This window comes from Panthera leo, chromosome F2, assembly GCF_018350215.1.
Source record: "Panthera leo isolate Ple1 chromosome F2, P.leo_Ple1_pat1.1, whole genome shotgun sequence".
NCBI classification, from domain to species: domain Eukaryota; kingdom Metazoa; phylum Chordata; class Mammalia; order Carnivora; family Felidae; genus Panthera; species Panthera leo.
The window spans coordinates 10348287-10365114 of NC_056695.1; the positions used below are offsets into that span (position 1 = coordinate 10348287).

Consider the following 16828-nt stretch of genomic DNA (forward strand, 5'->3'; position numbering starts at 1 on the left):
GTTAGCACCTTTGGCAAAGATCCATTGAATGTATTTGTGTGAGTCTGTTTCTGGGCTTTGTATTCTGTTCCACTGATCTATTTTTCTAGTCTTTTGATAATGCCACACTGTCTTGATTACTGTAGCTTTACAGTACGTTTTGATATCAGGCAACTGTCAGGCCTGTGACTTTGTTCCTCTTTGATATTATTGGTCCTCCTGGGACTTTTGCCTTTCCATAAAAACTTTAGGATTAGCTTGTTGACGTCCATAAAATAACTTGCTGGGATTTTGAGATCATATCAAATTTATCGAGTTAGGAAGCACTGAAATCTTGACAATATTCAATCTTCCCATTCATAAACATGGAATATTTTTCCATCTATTTGGATCTTCTTTGATTTCTTTCATCAGAATTTCATAGTTCTCCTCATATAGATTTTGTACACATTATGTTAGATTATACCTAAGTATTTCATTTTTTGGTGTTAATATAAGTGATACTGTGTCTAATTTCAAATTTCAGTTGTTCCTTGATGGAAAATATAACAACAATAGGCTTTTGTATATATTAACCTTTTATCCTGCAATTTTGTTATAATTGTTTAAATTTTAGGGGGTTTTCTTGGTTAATTTTTTAAAAATTTTCTACATAATCATGTCACGTTTATGATTAAAAAGGAGGTATATTTTTTTCCTTACCAATCTATTGTCTCATTATTTTTAAACGTCTGTTTCATTCACTAGACCATAAACTCTCCGAGGGCAAGTTTCATTCCATTTACTCGTCATCCCTTTTATGCTCAGATTTTTTATTAGTTTTACTACAGATTATTGTGGCACTAAATAATTTAGCTAGAGATAAAATGCTTCTAAGTTAATGCTATGTGGCCAATTACTCGGTGTTACTCTACGGTAATACGGTAAACTTTGGTGATTTAGTGCCTCAGTTTCTTTGTATGCTAACAGGGATGTTGTACCTTATAGACTGATGTAAGGACCAAAGACTATATACATCAAGTTCTTAGGACAGTGCCTGGAACATAGCCCTCAAGAAATATGGTTGTTGTTGTTGTTGTTGTTGTTGTTGTTGTTTTAGTTTTTGCATCCAGATACTGGTTATTACTTTTACGCAATACCACACACAACCTTGAACGGCCAACGAACTTTCGCTCGGATGGCCGAAGAGTTTATTACAGCCGAAGAAAGCAGCTGTCCCAAAGAGGGCAGGCGCTGGGAAGGGTTCATGGAAGCAATGTTTCTAAGCCTGTGAGTGGCGAGGTAAAGCGAGAGGGAAGAGATTAGTAGGAGGAAAGCGGTAGAAGTCCAAGGCTGGCGAGGAAATCTCCAGACGATGGGCTCTTCAGGACTCCCTCTGTATTGGAGGCAATGGGAACCAAATGACCCTAAGCACGGACGAACGCGGCGGAGGGCAGGTGGCACCCGGCCCTGCCGCACTACCCGTCGGGGGTGGGGGGTGGAGAAGGTGGGAAGCGTAACCCGGGGCGGCGGGTGGGCACCAAGAGCGCCCCATCCCCGGCTGGAGCGGGAGCCGGAGCAGCCCCCGTCGCGCCCCCGACACCCCGCCCCCGCCGCAGCCCCGTTACCATAGGGACTGGATCACCTGACCCGGAGCCGCGCGCTTGCGCGGGCGGAAGGCGGGGGCGGCACCGTGACGCGCCTCGCGGGCGGTCCTCGGGCGCGCGCCGCTCTTCTCTCTTCGGGTCTCGGAAGTCGGTGCCAGTTACCGAGGCGGCGGCGGCGGCGGCGGCGAGCGAGTCCTTGTGGCCTAGGTGAGCAGCCTCGGTGGGGAGAGAGGGGAGCTCGAGCCGCGTCCCGGGCGCGGAGACTGCGGGCGGAGGCGAGGGGGCCCCGGGTCACCTAGCGGAGAGCGTCTGGGTCACAGCGGTTTTCGGGAGTCGGCGGCGACGCCCTCTCTCTCCTCAGTGGTCGCCGCGCCCCTCCTTCCGCCCCGCGGGGCCCGGGGCGAAAGTTTGCGCGGGCGGCGCGCTCTGCCTGCCCGCGACCCTGTGGGTTTCGTGGTCCCGCCCGGGACCGGGGCGAGGGGATCGGGGTCGGCGGGGGGCTGGCGGCGGCGGGCGTAGGGACAAGCCCCGAGGCCCGGCCCGCGGCGACGCCGTCAGCTGCCGCCTCAGCTCGGACTCCTGGTTCTGGTCGCTCTCGATCGTTTTTGTTCGTCTTGGCCGAGATCCCTCGGGACCGGGGTGGGAAGAGCCTGGCTGCCGCTCGTCACGGTGCGCCGCTTTCCTTGGACTGCACTTAGCCACCTTCCCGGGTGGCTTCATCGGAACGGCCTGGATTTAGAAGGAGGAAGGAGGTGTCTGTTGGGTGGGCCAAGCCTTGACTTTCTGGAAGGGGGTGGGGAGAGGTTATTCGCCGCGCGGATTTCTGGAGAAGTTGGAGGAAAGGGAGAAACGTTCCAGCAGGGTGTGTTCAGAGGGAAATATCCCCTCGAGATGTAAATGACTCACAGTTTTCATTTCAGGATTTCCTTGTAATAAGGGGAAAGTGAAGGCATGTATGGAGGTGGAAAGTTTTCCTTTGCGCTGCAGTGGAGTTGATCGTGGGGTCTTCCGGTGTGCCAGTTTTCGAAAGGAATTTCTAGGTTATCTAGGCTGTGTGTACTATCTGCATAGGCATTTACTGTGATTTTTTTTTTTCTTTCTTTCTTTAAGTACACTACGTTGGTTTACCAAAGTCTCAGCATCCACTTGTTTGCGGGGCACCTGGGTGGGTTAATCGGTTAATCCTGGGACTCTTGATTTGCGCTCAGGTCTTGAGCTTAGTTGGTGGGATCGAGCCCCTCATCCGGCTCTGTGCTGACCGCGGGGAGCCTGCTTGGGATTCTTTCTCTCCCTCTCTCTGCCCCTCCCCCGCTTGTGCACTCCTTGCTCTTTCTGTCTCTTTCTAAATTAATTAATTAAGCGTAAAAATTTTCTGTTTTAAAACTCTACTTGTTTGACAGAGAAAACGATTGATTAAAAAGGAAAGTTACATTGAAAACAGCTGCAGGCTGTTCGCTGTCTCTCCAGTGTATGTAAGGGATTCGTTTAAATTCAGATTTTCCAGTCTTTAGCTTTACTATTGAGGGCAAAAGGTAAAGAAATTTCTTTTTTCATGTGTTCTGGTCCCAGTTTAGTTGTATACGTTTTTGTCCGTTAATTGGTGTGTAAATATTATGGATCAAGTGGGTTGTGCCACAGAATGAAACTAAGGATGTGGAACGTGTTTTAAAACGTTCAGGAAATAGTCCATTAAAATCCAAATTTAACTTTGACAGCATTAGTTTTTACTTATTGGAGCATTAAAAGGATATAAAAGTCATGACCAGAAGAGGATGAATTTACGAATAGGTGGCAGTTGAACGCACTCTTTAATAAAGCCATTCCTTTAATTAAACATGACTCAACAAGTTTTTTCTTTCCTCTTTTTGCCAGATTTAGATACTTGTTTTAGGCAGTAAATACCAAGATTTTCTTTAAAAAAAAAAAAAAAAAAAGATTCCCCTGAACCACTTTATTTATTTATTTTTCAAGTTTACTTATTTTGAGAGAGTCATGGCGAGTGGCAGGGGAGAATCCCACGCAGACCCCACACTGCCAGCGCAGAGCCCACTTCGGGGCTTGAAACCACAAAGCCATGAAGTCATTGGGACGCCTGGGTGGCTCAGTCGGCTAAGCGTCCGACTTCGGCTCAGGTCATGATCTCGCGGTCCGTGAGTTCGAGCCCCGCGTCGGGCTCTGGGCTGATGGCTCAGAGCCTGGAGCCTGCTTCCGATTCTGTGTCTCCCTCTCTCTCTGCCCCTCCCCTGTTCATGCTCTGTCTCTCTCTGTCTCAAAAATAAATAAACGTTAAAAAAAAAAAAAAAAAAAGCATGACCTGAACTGAAACCAAGAATCATGAACCTTAACCAGCTGAGCCACGCAGGTGCCCGTTTTCTTGAGTTTTTGATTATAGCCATTCTGGTAGGTGCTAGGTGATATCTTATTGTATTTTTGATTGCATTTCCCTTTGAGAGTGATGTTGAGTATCTTTTCATGTGTCTGTTGGCCATCTGGAAGTCTTGGTTGGAGAAATGTCTGTTCATGTCTTCTGTCCATTTTTAAAAATCTGATTATTCTTTGGGCTTTGAGTTGTATAAGTTCTTTATGTATTTTGGATACCAGTTTTTTATCAGATCGGTCATTTGCAAATATCTTTTTTCATTCAGTAGGTTGCCTTTTAGTTGTGTTGATTGTTTCTTATGCTTTGCAAACAACTCTTTATTTTGATGTCATCCCAATAGTTAATTTTTGCTTTCAATTCCTTTGCCTCAGGAGACATATCTAGAAAAATGTTGCTACAGCCCACATGAGAAACCATTGCTGCTTGGGCTCTCTTCTAGGATTTTTATGGTTTCAGGGCTCACATTCAGGGCTTTAGTCCATTTTGAATTTATTTTTGTGAGTATGGTGTAAGAAAATGATCCAGTTTCATTCTTTGGTGCCTGATCAGTTTTTCTTCAATACTTGTTTTTTGTTTTTTTTGTTTTTGTTTTTATAGTAGCCATCCTAATGGGTGTGAGGTGATATCTCATAGTTTAGATTTGCATTTTCGTAATGATTAATGATGTTTAGCATCTTTTCATGTGTTTATGGCCATTCTTGTATCTTATTTAGAGAAATGTCTATTCAAGTCCTTTACCAGTTTTGTTGGTTTTGTTTTCTTGTGGAGTTTTAGTAGTTCTCTAAATATTCTCAGTATTAATCCCTTACTGGACATATGATTTACAAATATTTTCTCCCATTTTATGTGTTGCCTTTTTGCTCTGTTGATGGCATCTTTTGAAGTACAAAATTTTAAAAGTTAATGAAGTCTAATGTGTATATTTTCTTTTGTAAATATACACATTGGTATGATGTGCCTTGGTATGATGTCCAAAAAATCACTGCCAAATCCAAATTCATGAATCTTTAGTCCTGTGTTTTCTTCCAAGAGTTTTTTTTTTGCTGTTGTTGTAGATCTTGAATTTAGATCCTTTATCCATTTTGTTAATTTTTGAAATGGGGTTGTTAGGTAAGGATTCACATTTATGCTGTAGCACATGGGTACCTAATTTTCTGAGCACCATTTGTTGAAAAGACTTTTATTCATTGAATGATCTTGGCACTCTTGTCAAAAATCATTTGACCATATATACGTGTGAAGGTTTATTTCTAGGCTTTCTGTTCTTTTCCAATGATCTCTGTGCTATTATGCTGATACCCTACTGTTTTGATTACTGTAGCCTTATAATAAGTTTTGAAATCAGCAAGTGTGAGTCTTCCACTTTTGTTCTTTTTCAGGATTGTTTTGGATATTTGAGTCCCTTGAAATTCCATATGAATTTTAGGATGAGTTTTTCTATTCTTGAAAAACATTCATTGTGATTTTGATAGGGATTGCATTGAATCTTGAGATCACTTTGGATGGTATTGACATTTTAACCATATTAAGTCTACCAATCCATGAACATATGGTACCTAAGTATTTTATTCTTCTTGATGTTATTGTAAGACAGTAGCAATTTTAAGATTGTTCATTTTTCATGTATAGAGATGTAGCTAATTTTTGTGCATTGACTGTATCTTGCTACATTGCTGAATTTATTAGTTCTAACAGCTTTTTTTGTGTGGAGTCTTTAGAAGTTTTTAAACCCTAAACATATACATCATATAATATGCACAGATCATTTTACTTCTTTTTCAATTTGGATGCCTTTTATTTCTTATTTTTGCCTAATTGCTCTCACTAGAACTTCCAGTACTATGTTGAATAGAAATGGAAAAAGCGGGTTTCCTTGCCTTGTTGCTGATCTTAGAGGAAAAATATTTAGTCTTTCACCACTGAGTATGATGTTTAGTGTGGGGTTTTCATGTATGGCTTTTAATAATGGATGTAGTTTTCTTCTATTTGGTGAGTGTTTTTATCATGAAAGCATGCTGAACTTTATCAAATGTTTTTTCTGCATCAGTTGAGATGATCATGTGGTTTTTGTCTCCTTTATTTTATTGGTGTGACCTATTACGTTGATTAGTTTTTGTATGTTGAACCATCCTTGTATTCCAGGAATAAATCCCAATTGTTAAAAGGTGTATAATCCTTTAATGTTCTGTTGAATTCCATTTGCTTGTATTTTGAGGATTTTTGCATCAGTGTTCATAAAGGATGTTGGTCTGTAATTTTCTTTTTTGGAGCGACTGTCTGGCTTTGGTATCAGGTTAATGCTGTCCTCAGAGAATGAGTTAGGAAGTTATTACCTTCTCTTCAGCTTTTTCACCAATTTTGAGAAGGACTGGTATTCTTTTTTAAATGTTCAGAATTCAGTGAAGTTTCACGGTTAGGGCTTTTATTTGTTGGGAGATTTTAGATTACTGATTTAGTCTTCTCACCTGGTATGGGTATATTCAAATTTTGAATTTATTTGTGATTTAATTTTGGTAGGCTTTATGTTTCTTGGAATTTGTCCATTTTATTTAGGTTATCTGATACTTTGATGTACAGTCATGCAGACTACTCTCATAATTTATTTCTGCAGAATAATTGTTAATATTACCATTTTCTGATTTTAGTATTTTGAGTTTTCTCTATTTTTTAGTCCATCTAGCAAAAGGTTTGTCAGTTTTGTTGATTTTATTCAAAGAACCAACTTTTGGTTTCATTGATTTTTTTTTTTTTTCTCTCTCATATTTTCAATTCTCTGGTTCACTTATTTCTAATCTTTATGATTTCCTTCTTTTTGCTAGTTTTGGGTTTAGTTTATACTTCTTTTTTTAGTTCTTTAAGTTCCCTCTCCTTGTAACACATATGTTAGCATATTTTGCACAGTGCTCTAAAGCATAATTTGTTTTCCCAGTTAATGATATTTTAGACCTCTTTCAATGTTCGTATATATAGAACTTCCTCCTTTGAAGTCTTTTGCTATTGCGGTTGGTGCTTCGATGAATAAGCTTTTACATATGTCACTCTTTACATGCGAATATTTTTGTAGGCTGAAGATCTAAAGTGGCATTGCACTATGTTTATAATTCTGGTAGATACTGCAAACTTCTGTATGGAACTTGTACTAGTTTACACTTCCACTAATAATGTATGAGTGTTTCCCACAACCTTACTATCAGAGTGTTGCCAAACTTTGGATTTTTGCCAATCCAGCAAGTCAGAAATGTAACTTTATGGGTAAGAAGACAGTATCCTACATAACAGTAGACTTTATATGGCCACGTTTCACAGTGGTTTATGAGAATCTCCTTGGATAATTATTAAAGAGTTCCTAAGTCCTTCCATGGTCTGTGTCAGCCTGGGAAGCTCTTTTTAACTAGTGCCCAGGTAATTCTGATCTGATGATTAACCAAGTTTGAGAACCATCACCCTAGACCTGTTTAGGACTTTATCAAAGTGAGCGCATTGACGCCATTTATGAGCCATATAGAATGCTTAGTAATCCTTAGTGTACTGTAATAAATGGTTATCACCATTTATCATGTAAGCCCAATGGACACTTCTTTTATTTTTTATACTTTAATTCACCTTATGAAAAACTTGTAGAAGTAAAAAGTAAAGGGACAGTGAAGCACAGTTTTACTGAAAACACAATTTTAATAATGACTGGACACAAGAAACCCACATTTTATTCTAAATTTTCCTGGATTTGGGGTGCCTGGGTGGCTCAGTCAGTTAAGCGTCCGACTTCAACTCAGGTCATGATCTCGCGGTTCATGAGTTCAAGCCCCATGTCAGGCTCTGTGCAGACAGCACAGAGCCTGGAGCCTGCTTGGGATTGTGTGTCTCCCTCTCTCTCTGCCCCTCCCCCACTGACACTGTCTCTCCCTCTCCCAAAAATAAACAAACATTAAAAAACAAACCTGAGAATATGTGTAGCAGACAATAAATAACACAGAGAGCAGGAAAAAAAAATTAAAAAAAAAAGAAATAAGTAACATTTCCTGGATTTGAAAGCGTATGTGGCTGAAATGGGCAACATCCTTTTGAGTACGACTAATTGCTCATCAATTGTAATAAAGGAAATTAGCGTGTGTCTATCTTATAAATATTGTTTCCATTTGAATATGTCTCTAATATGTTCTAGCTTGTCATTACTTCATGATATTTGTTGTCAAAACAATACTGATTCTAGATCTCAAATATATCTCTAATAGATTCTGTCTTTACCATCTGGTAATTTTTGTATTTGCATTGTCAAAATGCAGTACTTCTGCAAATATTAATGTCTTTTTGAGGGGAACACTATCTTTGTTCTATATTTACAGAGAATTTTGACTTATACTTTATATTATAAACTCCAATTAGGGTAATTAATGTGCTGAGTTTTAAAAAATTTCTCTACATTAGTTTCCTTCCAATCATCTTTGTTTAAACAGCGCCTTCATTTGGCCATTTAAAAGCCATATCAAGTAAATTTTGATTCACAGATAATAAGAGTAAAAAGATGATAATATTTTAGTAAAACTAACTGAGTGAAAAGTTGTATTTCTTTATTAGAGATATATATTTACCTACTGATTCTTAAGTTTGAAGAATTTCTGTTAGGGTATTGTCATCTGAAAACCCAGTCTGTGATTTGCTTATGTAATCAATTTCCTCATTATATAAGAGCCTAGAGTACAGCTACTTGTCACTTTGCATTATCTTCTGATTTGTCTAATAAATAACTTCCTCCTTCAGTTTCCTTCTTTCTTCCATCATGGGTGAAAAATGAAAAATTCCAAGTGTTCAAGAAATGCTTGTTTAGAAAATAAGCTACAAATGTGGTGTCTAAAGAGTATATATATTCTTGAGAGAGGATGCAATACTCTGGCCAGTACAAACTGAAGGATGAAAGAGTGTGATTAATTTACTATTGCATCATTCTAGGTGATCTTATTTTTTGTTAATTTGGTTTTTTTAGCATGGTTGGGGATAACTGATGAATTCTGATGAAATAATTCCTAGATTGATGAAATAGGTGTTTCAAAGACAGAGGAAAATAAGTTCACTAAGATCTCATAATAGATCTTAGTTTTATAAAAAAAAAAAAAAGTCCAGTTGAGCCCTTATTAAATTTATAAGATAGAGTGATTTTACTACATTTAAACATTTTTCTTCCTCTTTGTTCTTTGGATGATCTGTACGAAAGAATAAAAGTCGCTAAACAGAACTCCTAAAAAAAAAAAAAAAAAAAAAGGGAACTCATTGGACCCTGATGGGTACACAGTGTTGAGGGCAGATTTCTGAACCTGACTCCAGACTTGACTGTTTCATTTTCTGGGCTAGGAATCTAGATTACGGTACTATAGTAGTCTCCCTTTATCTGCATGGTCAGATGTGGTCTGGAAGCAGATGATTCTTCTCTGATGTATTATCAGAAGGTCAGTAGTAGCCTAACGTTAGGTCACAATGCCTATGTCATTCACCTCACCTCATCCGTTTTATCACCTAACATCATAAGAAGGGTGACTATAGTACAAAAGCATATTTAGAGAGCGAGAACACATTCATATAACTTTTGCAGTATGTTTTTATAATTGTTTTATTGTTATTGTTAATTTCTTAGTATGCTTAAAACTTTGTCGTAGATACATACGTGTAGGAAAAAGCATAGTGTGTTTAGGTTCAGTGTTATAACTAGTCCATATATCCAGTAGGGGTCTTGGAATGTGTCCCTTGCAGATAAGGAGGTTATGAGTGTACTTTAGGTTCCTTTACTGATGTGCATTTGTTGTTTCTTGTGCTAATTAAAAATGTTTTGTACCATATTTTATTTTACAGTAATTGTAAGCTAATTAGGCTACTTCTATGTTTAAATAAGAGAATAGTTTCATATGCTGACTTCCTGTGAAAATAACTTGTGGGACTAGAACATTCAAGCCCTTTGCTGTTGAAGAGTTCAGGAATATAGCTTGTGGTGGCAGATATTTAAAAAACAAATGGGTTCTAAAAATTTTTGCCTTACAGGAAAGATACTTTGTTGATGTCATACGTTAAATTGAGACCCTGGAAAGCAAATTAAGTTGGTGGCAGAGCTGAGACTAAGACTTGGCTCCCCTGCCCCCCACTATATTTTTTAATTTTTAAAAACTGTTATTAAAGTTCAGAGGAGACCTATATCATTGTTAGTTTCAGGTGTGCAACAGAATGATTTTATATTTGTATATAATGTGAAATCACAGTAAGTCTGGTTAACATCATCACCACACATAGCTTTTTTCCCTTGTGGTGAGAACTTTTAAGATTCATTCTCTTAGCACTTTCAGATATACAGTACAGCATTATTAACTGTAGTCATCATCCTGTACGTTATATCATCAGGATTTATTTTATAAGTGAAAGTTTGTGCCTTTTGACTCCCTTCATTCACTTTGCTCATCCCTTACCTTCCCCCACCACTGGCAACTACCAGTCTGTTCTCTGTATCAACAAGTTTGTTTTTGTTTTTGTTGTTTAGATTCCACATATAATAAAGACCATATGGTTATTGTCTTTGAACTTTTTTCACGTAGCATAATGCCCGTAAGGTGTGTCCATGTTGTTGCAAATAGCAAGATATCCTATTTTTTTATGGCTGTGACATATTCCATTGTGTGTGTTTGTGTGTCTTATATTTTCTTTGTCCATTCCTTTATTCATGAATAACAAGATTTCCTTCTTTGTTATGGCTGAAAATATTCCATTGTGTATATATACCACATTTTCTTTACCCATTCATCCATTGATGGACTCTTATGTAGCTTCTGTGTCTTGATTATTTTAAATAGTGTTGCTTTGAACGTGGAGGTACAGATATCTTTTTACGTTGGTGTTTGTGTTCAGATATATACTCAAAGGTGGAATTGCTTGGTAATTCAGTTTTTAATTTTTTGAGAAACCTCCGTGCTGTTTCCCACAGTGGTTGCACCAGTTTATGTTTGCACCATTGATGCACAAGGGTTCCTTCTTCTCCGGATCTTCACCAACACTTATTTCTTGTCATTTTGATTACAGTCGTTCTGACAGGTAGAGGTGATATCTCATTGTAGTTTCGATTTGCAGTTCCCTGATGGTTAATGATGTTGAGCACCTTTTCATATACTTGTTAGCCATTTGTATGTCATCTTTGGGAAAATGTTTGTTCAGATCCTCTGCCCGTTCTTTTAAATGAGATTTGTGTGTGTGTGTGTGTGTGTGTGTGTGTGTGTGTGCGCGCGCGTTCGCACGCTTAAGTTGTATGAATTCTTTATTTTGGACATTAACTCCTTTTCAAATATATGACATGAAAGTGTTTTCTCCCATTTTGTGGGTTGCCTTTTCAATTGTTGATTGTTACCTTTGCTCTGCAGAAGTTTTTAGTTTTAGTCCCACTTACTTAGTTTTCTGTTGTTGCCTTTGCTTTTGGTGTTACATTCAAAAAATCATCAAGATGAATGTCAAGGAGCTTAACATCTATATTTTTTTCCTAGAGGTTTTCTAGATGTTCTGAAATATCACATATGGCATTTGAGTTATGGAGGCCTTTAGTCCGCCCAGATAGAAAGACTCCAAGGAAGTTACCCTGACACTGCCCTGAGGAAATGGAGAGTCAATGGGAAACTGGATACTGAGGCAGAGTAGTTGGGTAATTTTTATTTTTAGGCGTTCTAAAGAAACCCTGGCACTATTTCAAGCTCTGAGAAACCTCTTAGTAGAAACGAATTTGGGGGTTATTTTCTAAGGCCTGGGATGCAGAGGCCTTTCATTATGCATGGAGAAAGTTGAGAGTCCATGAGGTTGCATAGAGTGGGCCAAACCTGGTGTAGAGGTAAATGGAGAACACCAGTTCTTTCCGGGCATTAGACCAGTGAAAGAAAGCTGTTACAGTCAGGAATGTTGTACTGAACGGGTGGAGTAGAGTGGATGGCAAGATGTTTTGCCTACTAATCTCAGGGTGAGTAGGATATACACCAGTTGATTCTCAGCTGTAGGGGAGGCCTGGAAACAAAATTGTATAGTCAGTCCGATGATAGTCTGTGAGGGGCGTTTTAAGAGAAAGTGAAATGAGAATTCACATACTGATGTAATAGAATTATTTTCACAATCCCCTTAAATCTCATCATTAGTCATTCTGAAATTCCAGCCATACTTGAAAGGATTTTTCAAAGATAGCTTTGTAGTTCTTCAGAAAGAACTACTTATTGTTGACACTTAAGATTAGACCAAAGATTAACTCATACAAGTTGATAGAGCCTTTCGGAAAAATAATACAAGAATTTATTATTATCCTGGAAGAGCTTTAAACAGGGTTGTGTTCAAATATGTAGACTTGGAGGTGAAGAAAATTGAACTTTTCAATAAATGTTCGAAAGATACTTACTGCTATTGACAGACAACATCAGTAAAAATGTAATAAACATTTGACTTGGTTTAGGACAAGACATCATGCTAGATAAATAAGAAATTAAAGGCCTTGACCTCAAGAACAGAGATAAACGTAAACTAGCTGTATAACGTAAGGCAGAATGACGCTGGTGACTTGAGAGAAACGGTGTCAGACTGAGGTCATCAGTGGTGTCCTCACAAAAGTGGCTCTTGACTGCGATTTTGATAGAGAAGTCCTGGAAGGACATTCTGGGAAGAGGAAGCAGCTTTTGCAAAGATACGGAGACACAGAAGCACTAGACCTGGCTGGGAAATAGCAAGTAGTTTGTGGCTAGAATGTTGTAACGCTTAAAGGAAATGATGTGAAATGAGGCCACAACAATAGTTTGTGAAGGAAAATCATTAAGGAATCCTTTGTATTTTAGAAGAGTGGTGAGAGTTAATTAAGGTCAACGTACTTAGAGCAAACCTGAAACTAAATGTTTAAAAAAGCATAGGTTGGGGTGATATTTGATATTTAAAAAATGTCTGAAAAGCCATTTATTTTTTCGGGGATTGAATTTGAGTATTTGTATGAGTGTGAAGTCACTTCTGGGGAATGAGCAGCCTTAGAGTTGTTTGGATGACTTCAGTTAATATTTATTTGAGGGAAAGCTTCTATGAGGAAAATCTCTGAGAAAATTCACTGAGTTTTGAAACTTACCACTCATCCAGTTCATTTTTCATGAGGAAAAGGGGATCTTGTGGGTGGCCAGTGGCAAAACTAAAAGTAGAAACCAAAAATAGAAATAGTACTAGATTAAAAGTCAACATTTGTTCCAGTGAATTTCAAAGGATTTTATGAGGTTGATAAAATGGTTGGAAAGGTAAATAAAATGTGTTTAAGGGGGAAGCTGTTAGAGAAATGATTTTTTGAGACACAGAAAAGGTACTCCCATTCCCCCCGCCCCCTGGATTAATAGAATTAAGTCATTTTTTAAAATTGTGCTTTCACATAAATTTGTATTTTATTCATAAACCTAAGCCCTATTTTCCCCTTAAAAACTATCAGGCCATTTTTATTTGGCATTTTGTTGGAGGCCCTATCCCAGGAGAATTAGGCAAAAAAAAAAAAAAAAAAAAAAAAAAAAAAAGAGAGAGAGGAAAGAAAGTAATAAAGTAGTCAAAGGATTTGAATTGGCGTTTTCCCTAAGATATACAAATGGCCAATAACCAAATGAAAAGATGCGGAACATTGTTAGTCATAGGGAAACACAAGTCAGAACTGCAGTGGGTGCAGCTTCATGTATGCTAGGGTGTCTGTAGTCAAAAAGACAATAGTAAGTATTGGCGAAGATACGGAGAAATTGGGACCCTCTGTTATTTGCTACTGGTGGCAATGTCGAGTGATGCACTTGGGTAAAAAGCAAAAGATGTATGCAATCTGAAAAGCCAGAGTATGATGATGCAGTCACTTTGGAAACCAGTTCGACAGTTCCTCAAAAAGTTAAAAACATCAAGTGACCACGTGACTCAGCAGTTCTACTCTTCCCTGTGTGACAAGAGAATTATACATGTTTACACAAAAATCTGGATGTGAATGTTCATTAGCATCATTAGCGGCATTATTCGCAATAGTCAAAAAGTGTAAAAACCCAAAATGTCATCGAGTGATGAATGGATACCCCAGATGCAGTGGCTCTGCAGTGGAATATTACGTAGCCATAAAAAGGCGTGAAGTGTTGGTCCGTGCTACAGCGTGGAGGAACTCGGAAAGCATGAGACTAAGTGCAAAAGAAAGAAACACGAGAGTCAGCATGTTTTGTGATTCTAAATTAAATATCCAGAATAGGCAAATCAAGAAGCAAAAAGTAGATTCTTAGTTGTCTAGAGCTGGAGGGAGGGGAGAATAGATAGGCGTGTCATTTCTTTTTGAGGTGCTGGAAATACTCTAATATTAGATGGTAGGGATGGTTGCACAACTGTAGACATGTTAAGACTGTAGAACTGCATCTTTTAAAAGTGAATTTTATGGTATGTGGAGGATATAAATTTTTTTAAAAGTACGGTGGTCCGGCATCCAGTCAAGAAATGGAAGCGATACGGCAATTTAAACGGTGAAAGTTGAATGCACGGAATTATTAACTATAACATGATTTAAGGGACAGGAATTGGCTGGCCAAAAGTAAAGACAACTTTAATGAATGCAGGAAGAGCAGATTTAGTTAGTACCTACTACCCCCGGGGCTGAGCTGGAGCGCCCCCAGTGGCTGCCCTCTTCCTGCGTCTGAGACCCGGGCCTCGGGGAGTGCGGGCCTTGCTCGGTGGAGGGTGAAGTTGGCGTCTCAGAGGCAACCCTACTGGCCCTTCTCCCTCCGGGGTGCTGGTGGAGGCCAGGATGGTGCCGTCTCTGGGGACTTGCTGCACACGAGGCGGTGTCAGGGAGAGCTGCTCACGGGGAGGTGCCTCTCGGGTGGCAGCAAGCGGGAAGCTGCTCGGCGCGGCGCCGGGGTCCGAGGCGCTTCTGCGCACTGTGGGCCTCGGGCGCTAAAGAAGCCGCTCCCTGGCGGGAGCGAGGTGCTGGAGAAGCAGGTCCCGCGAGGGCCTGGCCAGAGCGGTGTCCTGGACCCTGGAGGCGAAAACCCTCTCGCCTCCAGCGTATCTCCAGCTCCCTGCACTGAGGGAGCTTAACCTGGTGCTGCTGGTCACAGAGCGGTGTTCAAGGGCCCATCTCCATATCGCAGAGCCTAGAGGAATGCCTGGATTTGGAGAGGGGAGGTAGGTAATAAATTGATAGCTAGTTCCCGAATCTCTGTCCTACCTACCCTATGCCAGTTTGGGATATGTTCTGTTTGGTTGGCTTTAAAGAAGTACCACGTATTTATTTCAAAATAGCCAAACAAAATTTTAAAGTACATATCCTTGTAATACTTCTAAAGAACTTTGTTTTAAATTACTAGAAAAAACAACTCATGGTCACTAAAAAACATTGAACAGTATAGAAATGTCTAAAATGTAAAAATTTCTTTGGGCTCCTCAGTGGCTCAGTCGGTTAAGCATCCGAGTTAAGCTCAGGTCATGATCTCATGATTCATGAGTTCGAGCCCCGTATCGGGCTCTGTGCTGACAACTCAGAGCCTGGAGCCTGCTTCGGATGCTGTGTCTCCCTCTCTCTCTGACCCTCCCCTGGTCATGTTCTGTCTTGCAAATAAATAAACATTAAAAAAATTTTTTTTAACGTAAAAATTTCTCTTATTCCTTAGTCCCTTAATATCTGCATCATTCGTGTGTCCTGAAGATAAAACTGTTGTTAATAATTGCTGTCTATTGTTTCTTCTAACTACGTGTGTGTGTGTGTGTGTGTGTGTGTGTGTGTGTGTGTTTCCTAGTGATAGAGATTCTATAGATACTGCATAGGAACTCTTTTAGGGTTTTGTTAGGATATGATCATTGCACATCTGCCAAGTGCATGTGCACACTAGGTAAGTCACATAACTGTACTCTTTGATTTTCTAAACTTTTGAAGTGGACTTTTCCTTGAAGGGAAATTTAAAATCTGCAGTGGATACAGTTTGGTAGTAGTAGTAAGGGAGGGAGAAATAGTTTGCTAACCAGTAATCAGTTTTTAGTGTAGGCTAGATGTTCCTATTTTTCCATGTGTCTTACAGTTCAGATGTTTCTTACTGTGTTAAAAATTTACACATGTTCACATGTATTGCTGGTTTATATGTTGCTGGCTATGCATAGTATTTAAATTTCAATGACATTTGAATTACAGAAATTTATTTTTGTTTTTTCTTTAGAAAAATCCTGCAAAAATGTCTCTGTACCCATCTCTTGAAGACCTGAAGGTAGACAAAGTTATTCAGGTATGTTTAAGTTGTTTGTGTACTTTAGAAAATATATATGTAATGTCATAATGTTCTAGTTATAGGTGAACTGAAGGAAGAAACTTAAATAGCAGGTGCATTCATTTTTACAGTTCAACTTTTTTCAGTTTATTAATTGCAGACTAAAAATTTACAGAAAAGCTACCAATTCTTTTTTATTTCACTGTGAATTAATGGGCCTGGGGTATTACTTCTTTAAAACTGGACTTAAAGCTCTTTAAAGATAGGTTGATTTTAAGACCAGAATTTAAATACTATATATTTAAGTTGGTAAAATACACTTCAACTCCTTAGGCGGTTCATAGTTTTGTTTAAAATTAGTACATTGTTCTCTTGGATCGTCAGGTATGACTGATTTTTAAAATGAGTCTTTGCCTTTTCTTCGAAGTTAAAAATTACAGAAATGGTGAATGCTTTTAGAAGTAGCGTAAAAGCACAATGAAAGTGAAGGGTTTTGTTTCCTTTTAGGTATAAGTGGCAGACATTTCACGTGTTTGTCCTCTAAATGTATTTCATTAAGTCAAACGTTTTTTGTAGTACTTCATGTGAGTATTAGTTTTGAAGACAGATGCTTCTGGGGCAGGCACCTGGGTGGCCCAGTCAGTTAATCC

The 16828-nt window shown here is 39.1% G+C and overlaps 1 protein-coding gene across 2 annotated transcripts in view; it reads left to right on the forward strand.

Annotated features, from left to right (window-relative positions):
- Positions 1-1664: 1664 nt before the first annotated feature.
- LOC122211074 (syndecan binding protein) overlaps positions 1665-16828 on the forward strand; it is a 34157-nt gene continuing 18993 nt past the window's right edge. For both annotated transcript variants that reach the window (XM_042924156.1, XM_042924157.1), the window contains exons 1-2: positions 1665-1772; positions 16131-16196. In XM_042924156.1, coding sequence (XP_042780090.1) covers positions 16146-16196 — 51 coding nt within the window. In that variant the 5' untranslated portion in view covers positions 1665-1772; positions 16131-16145. The remainder of the gene's footprint in view (positions 1773-16130; positions 16197-16828) is intronic.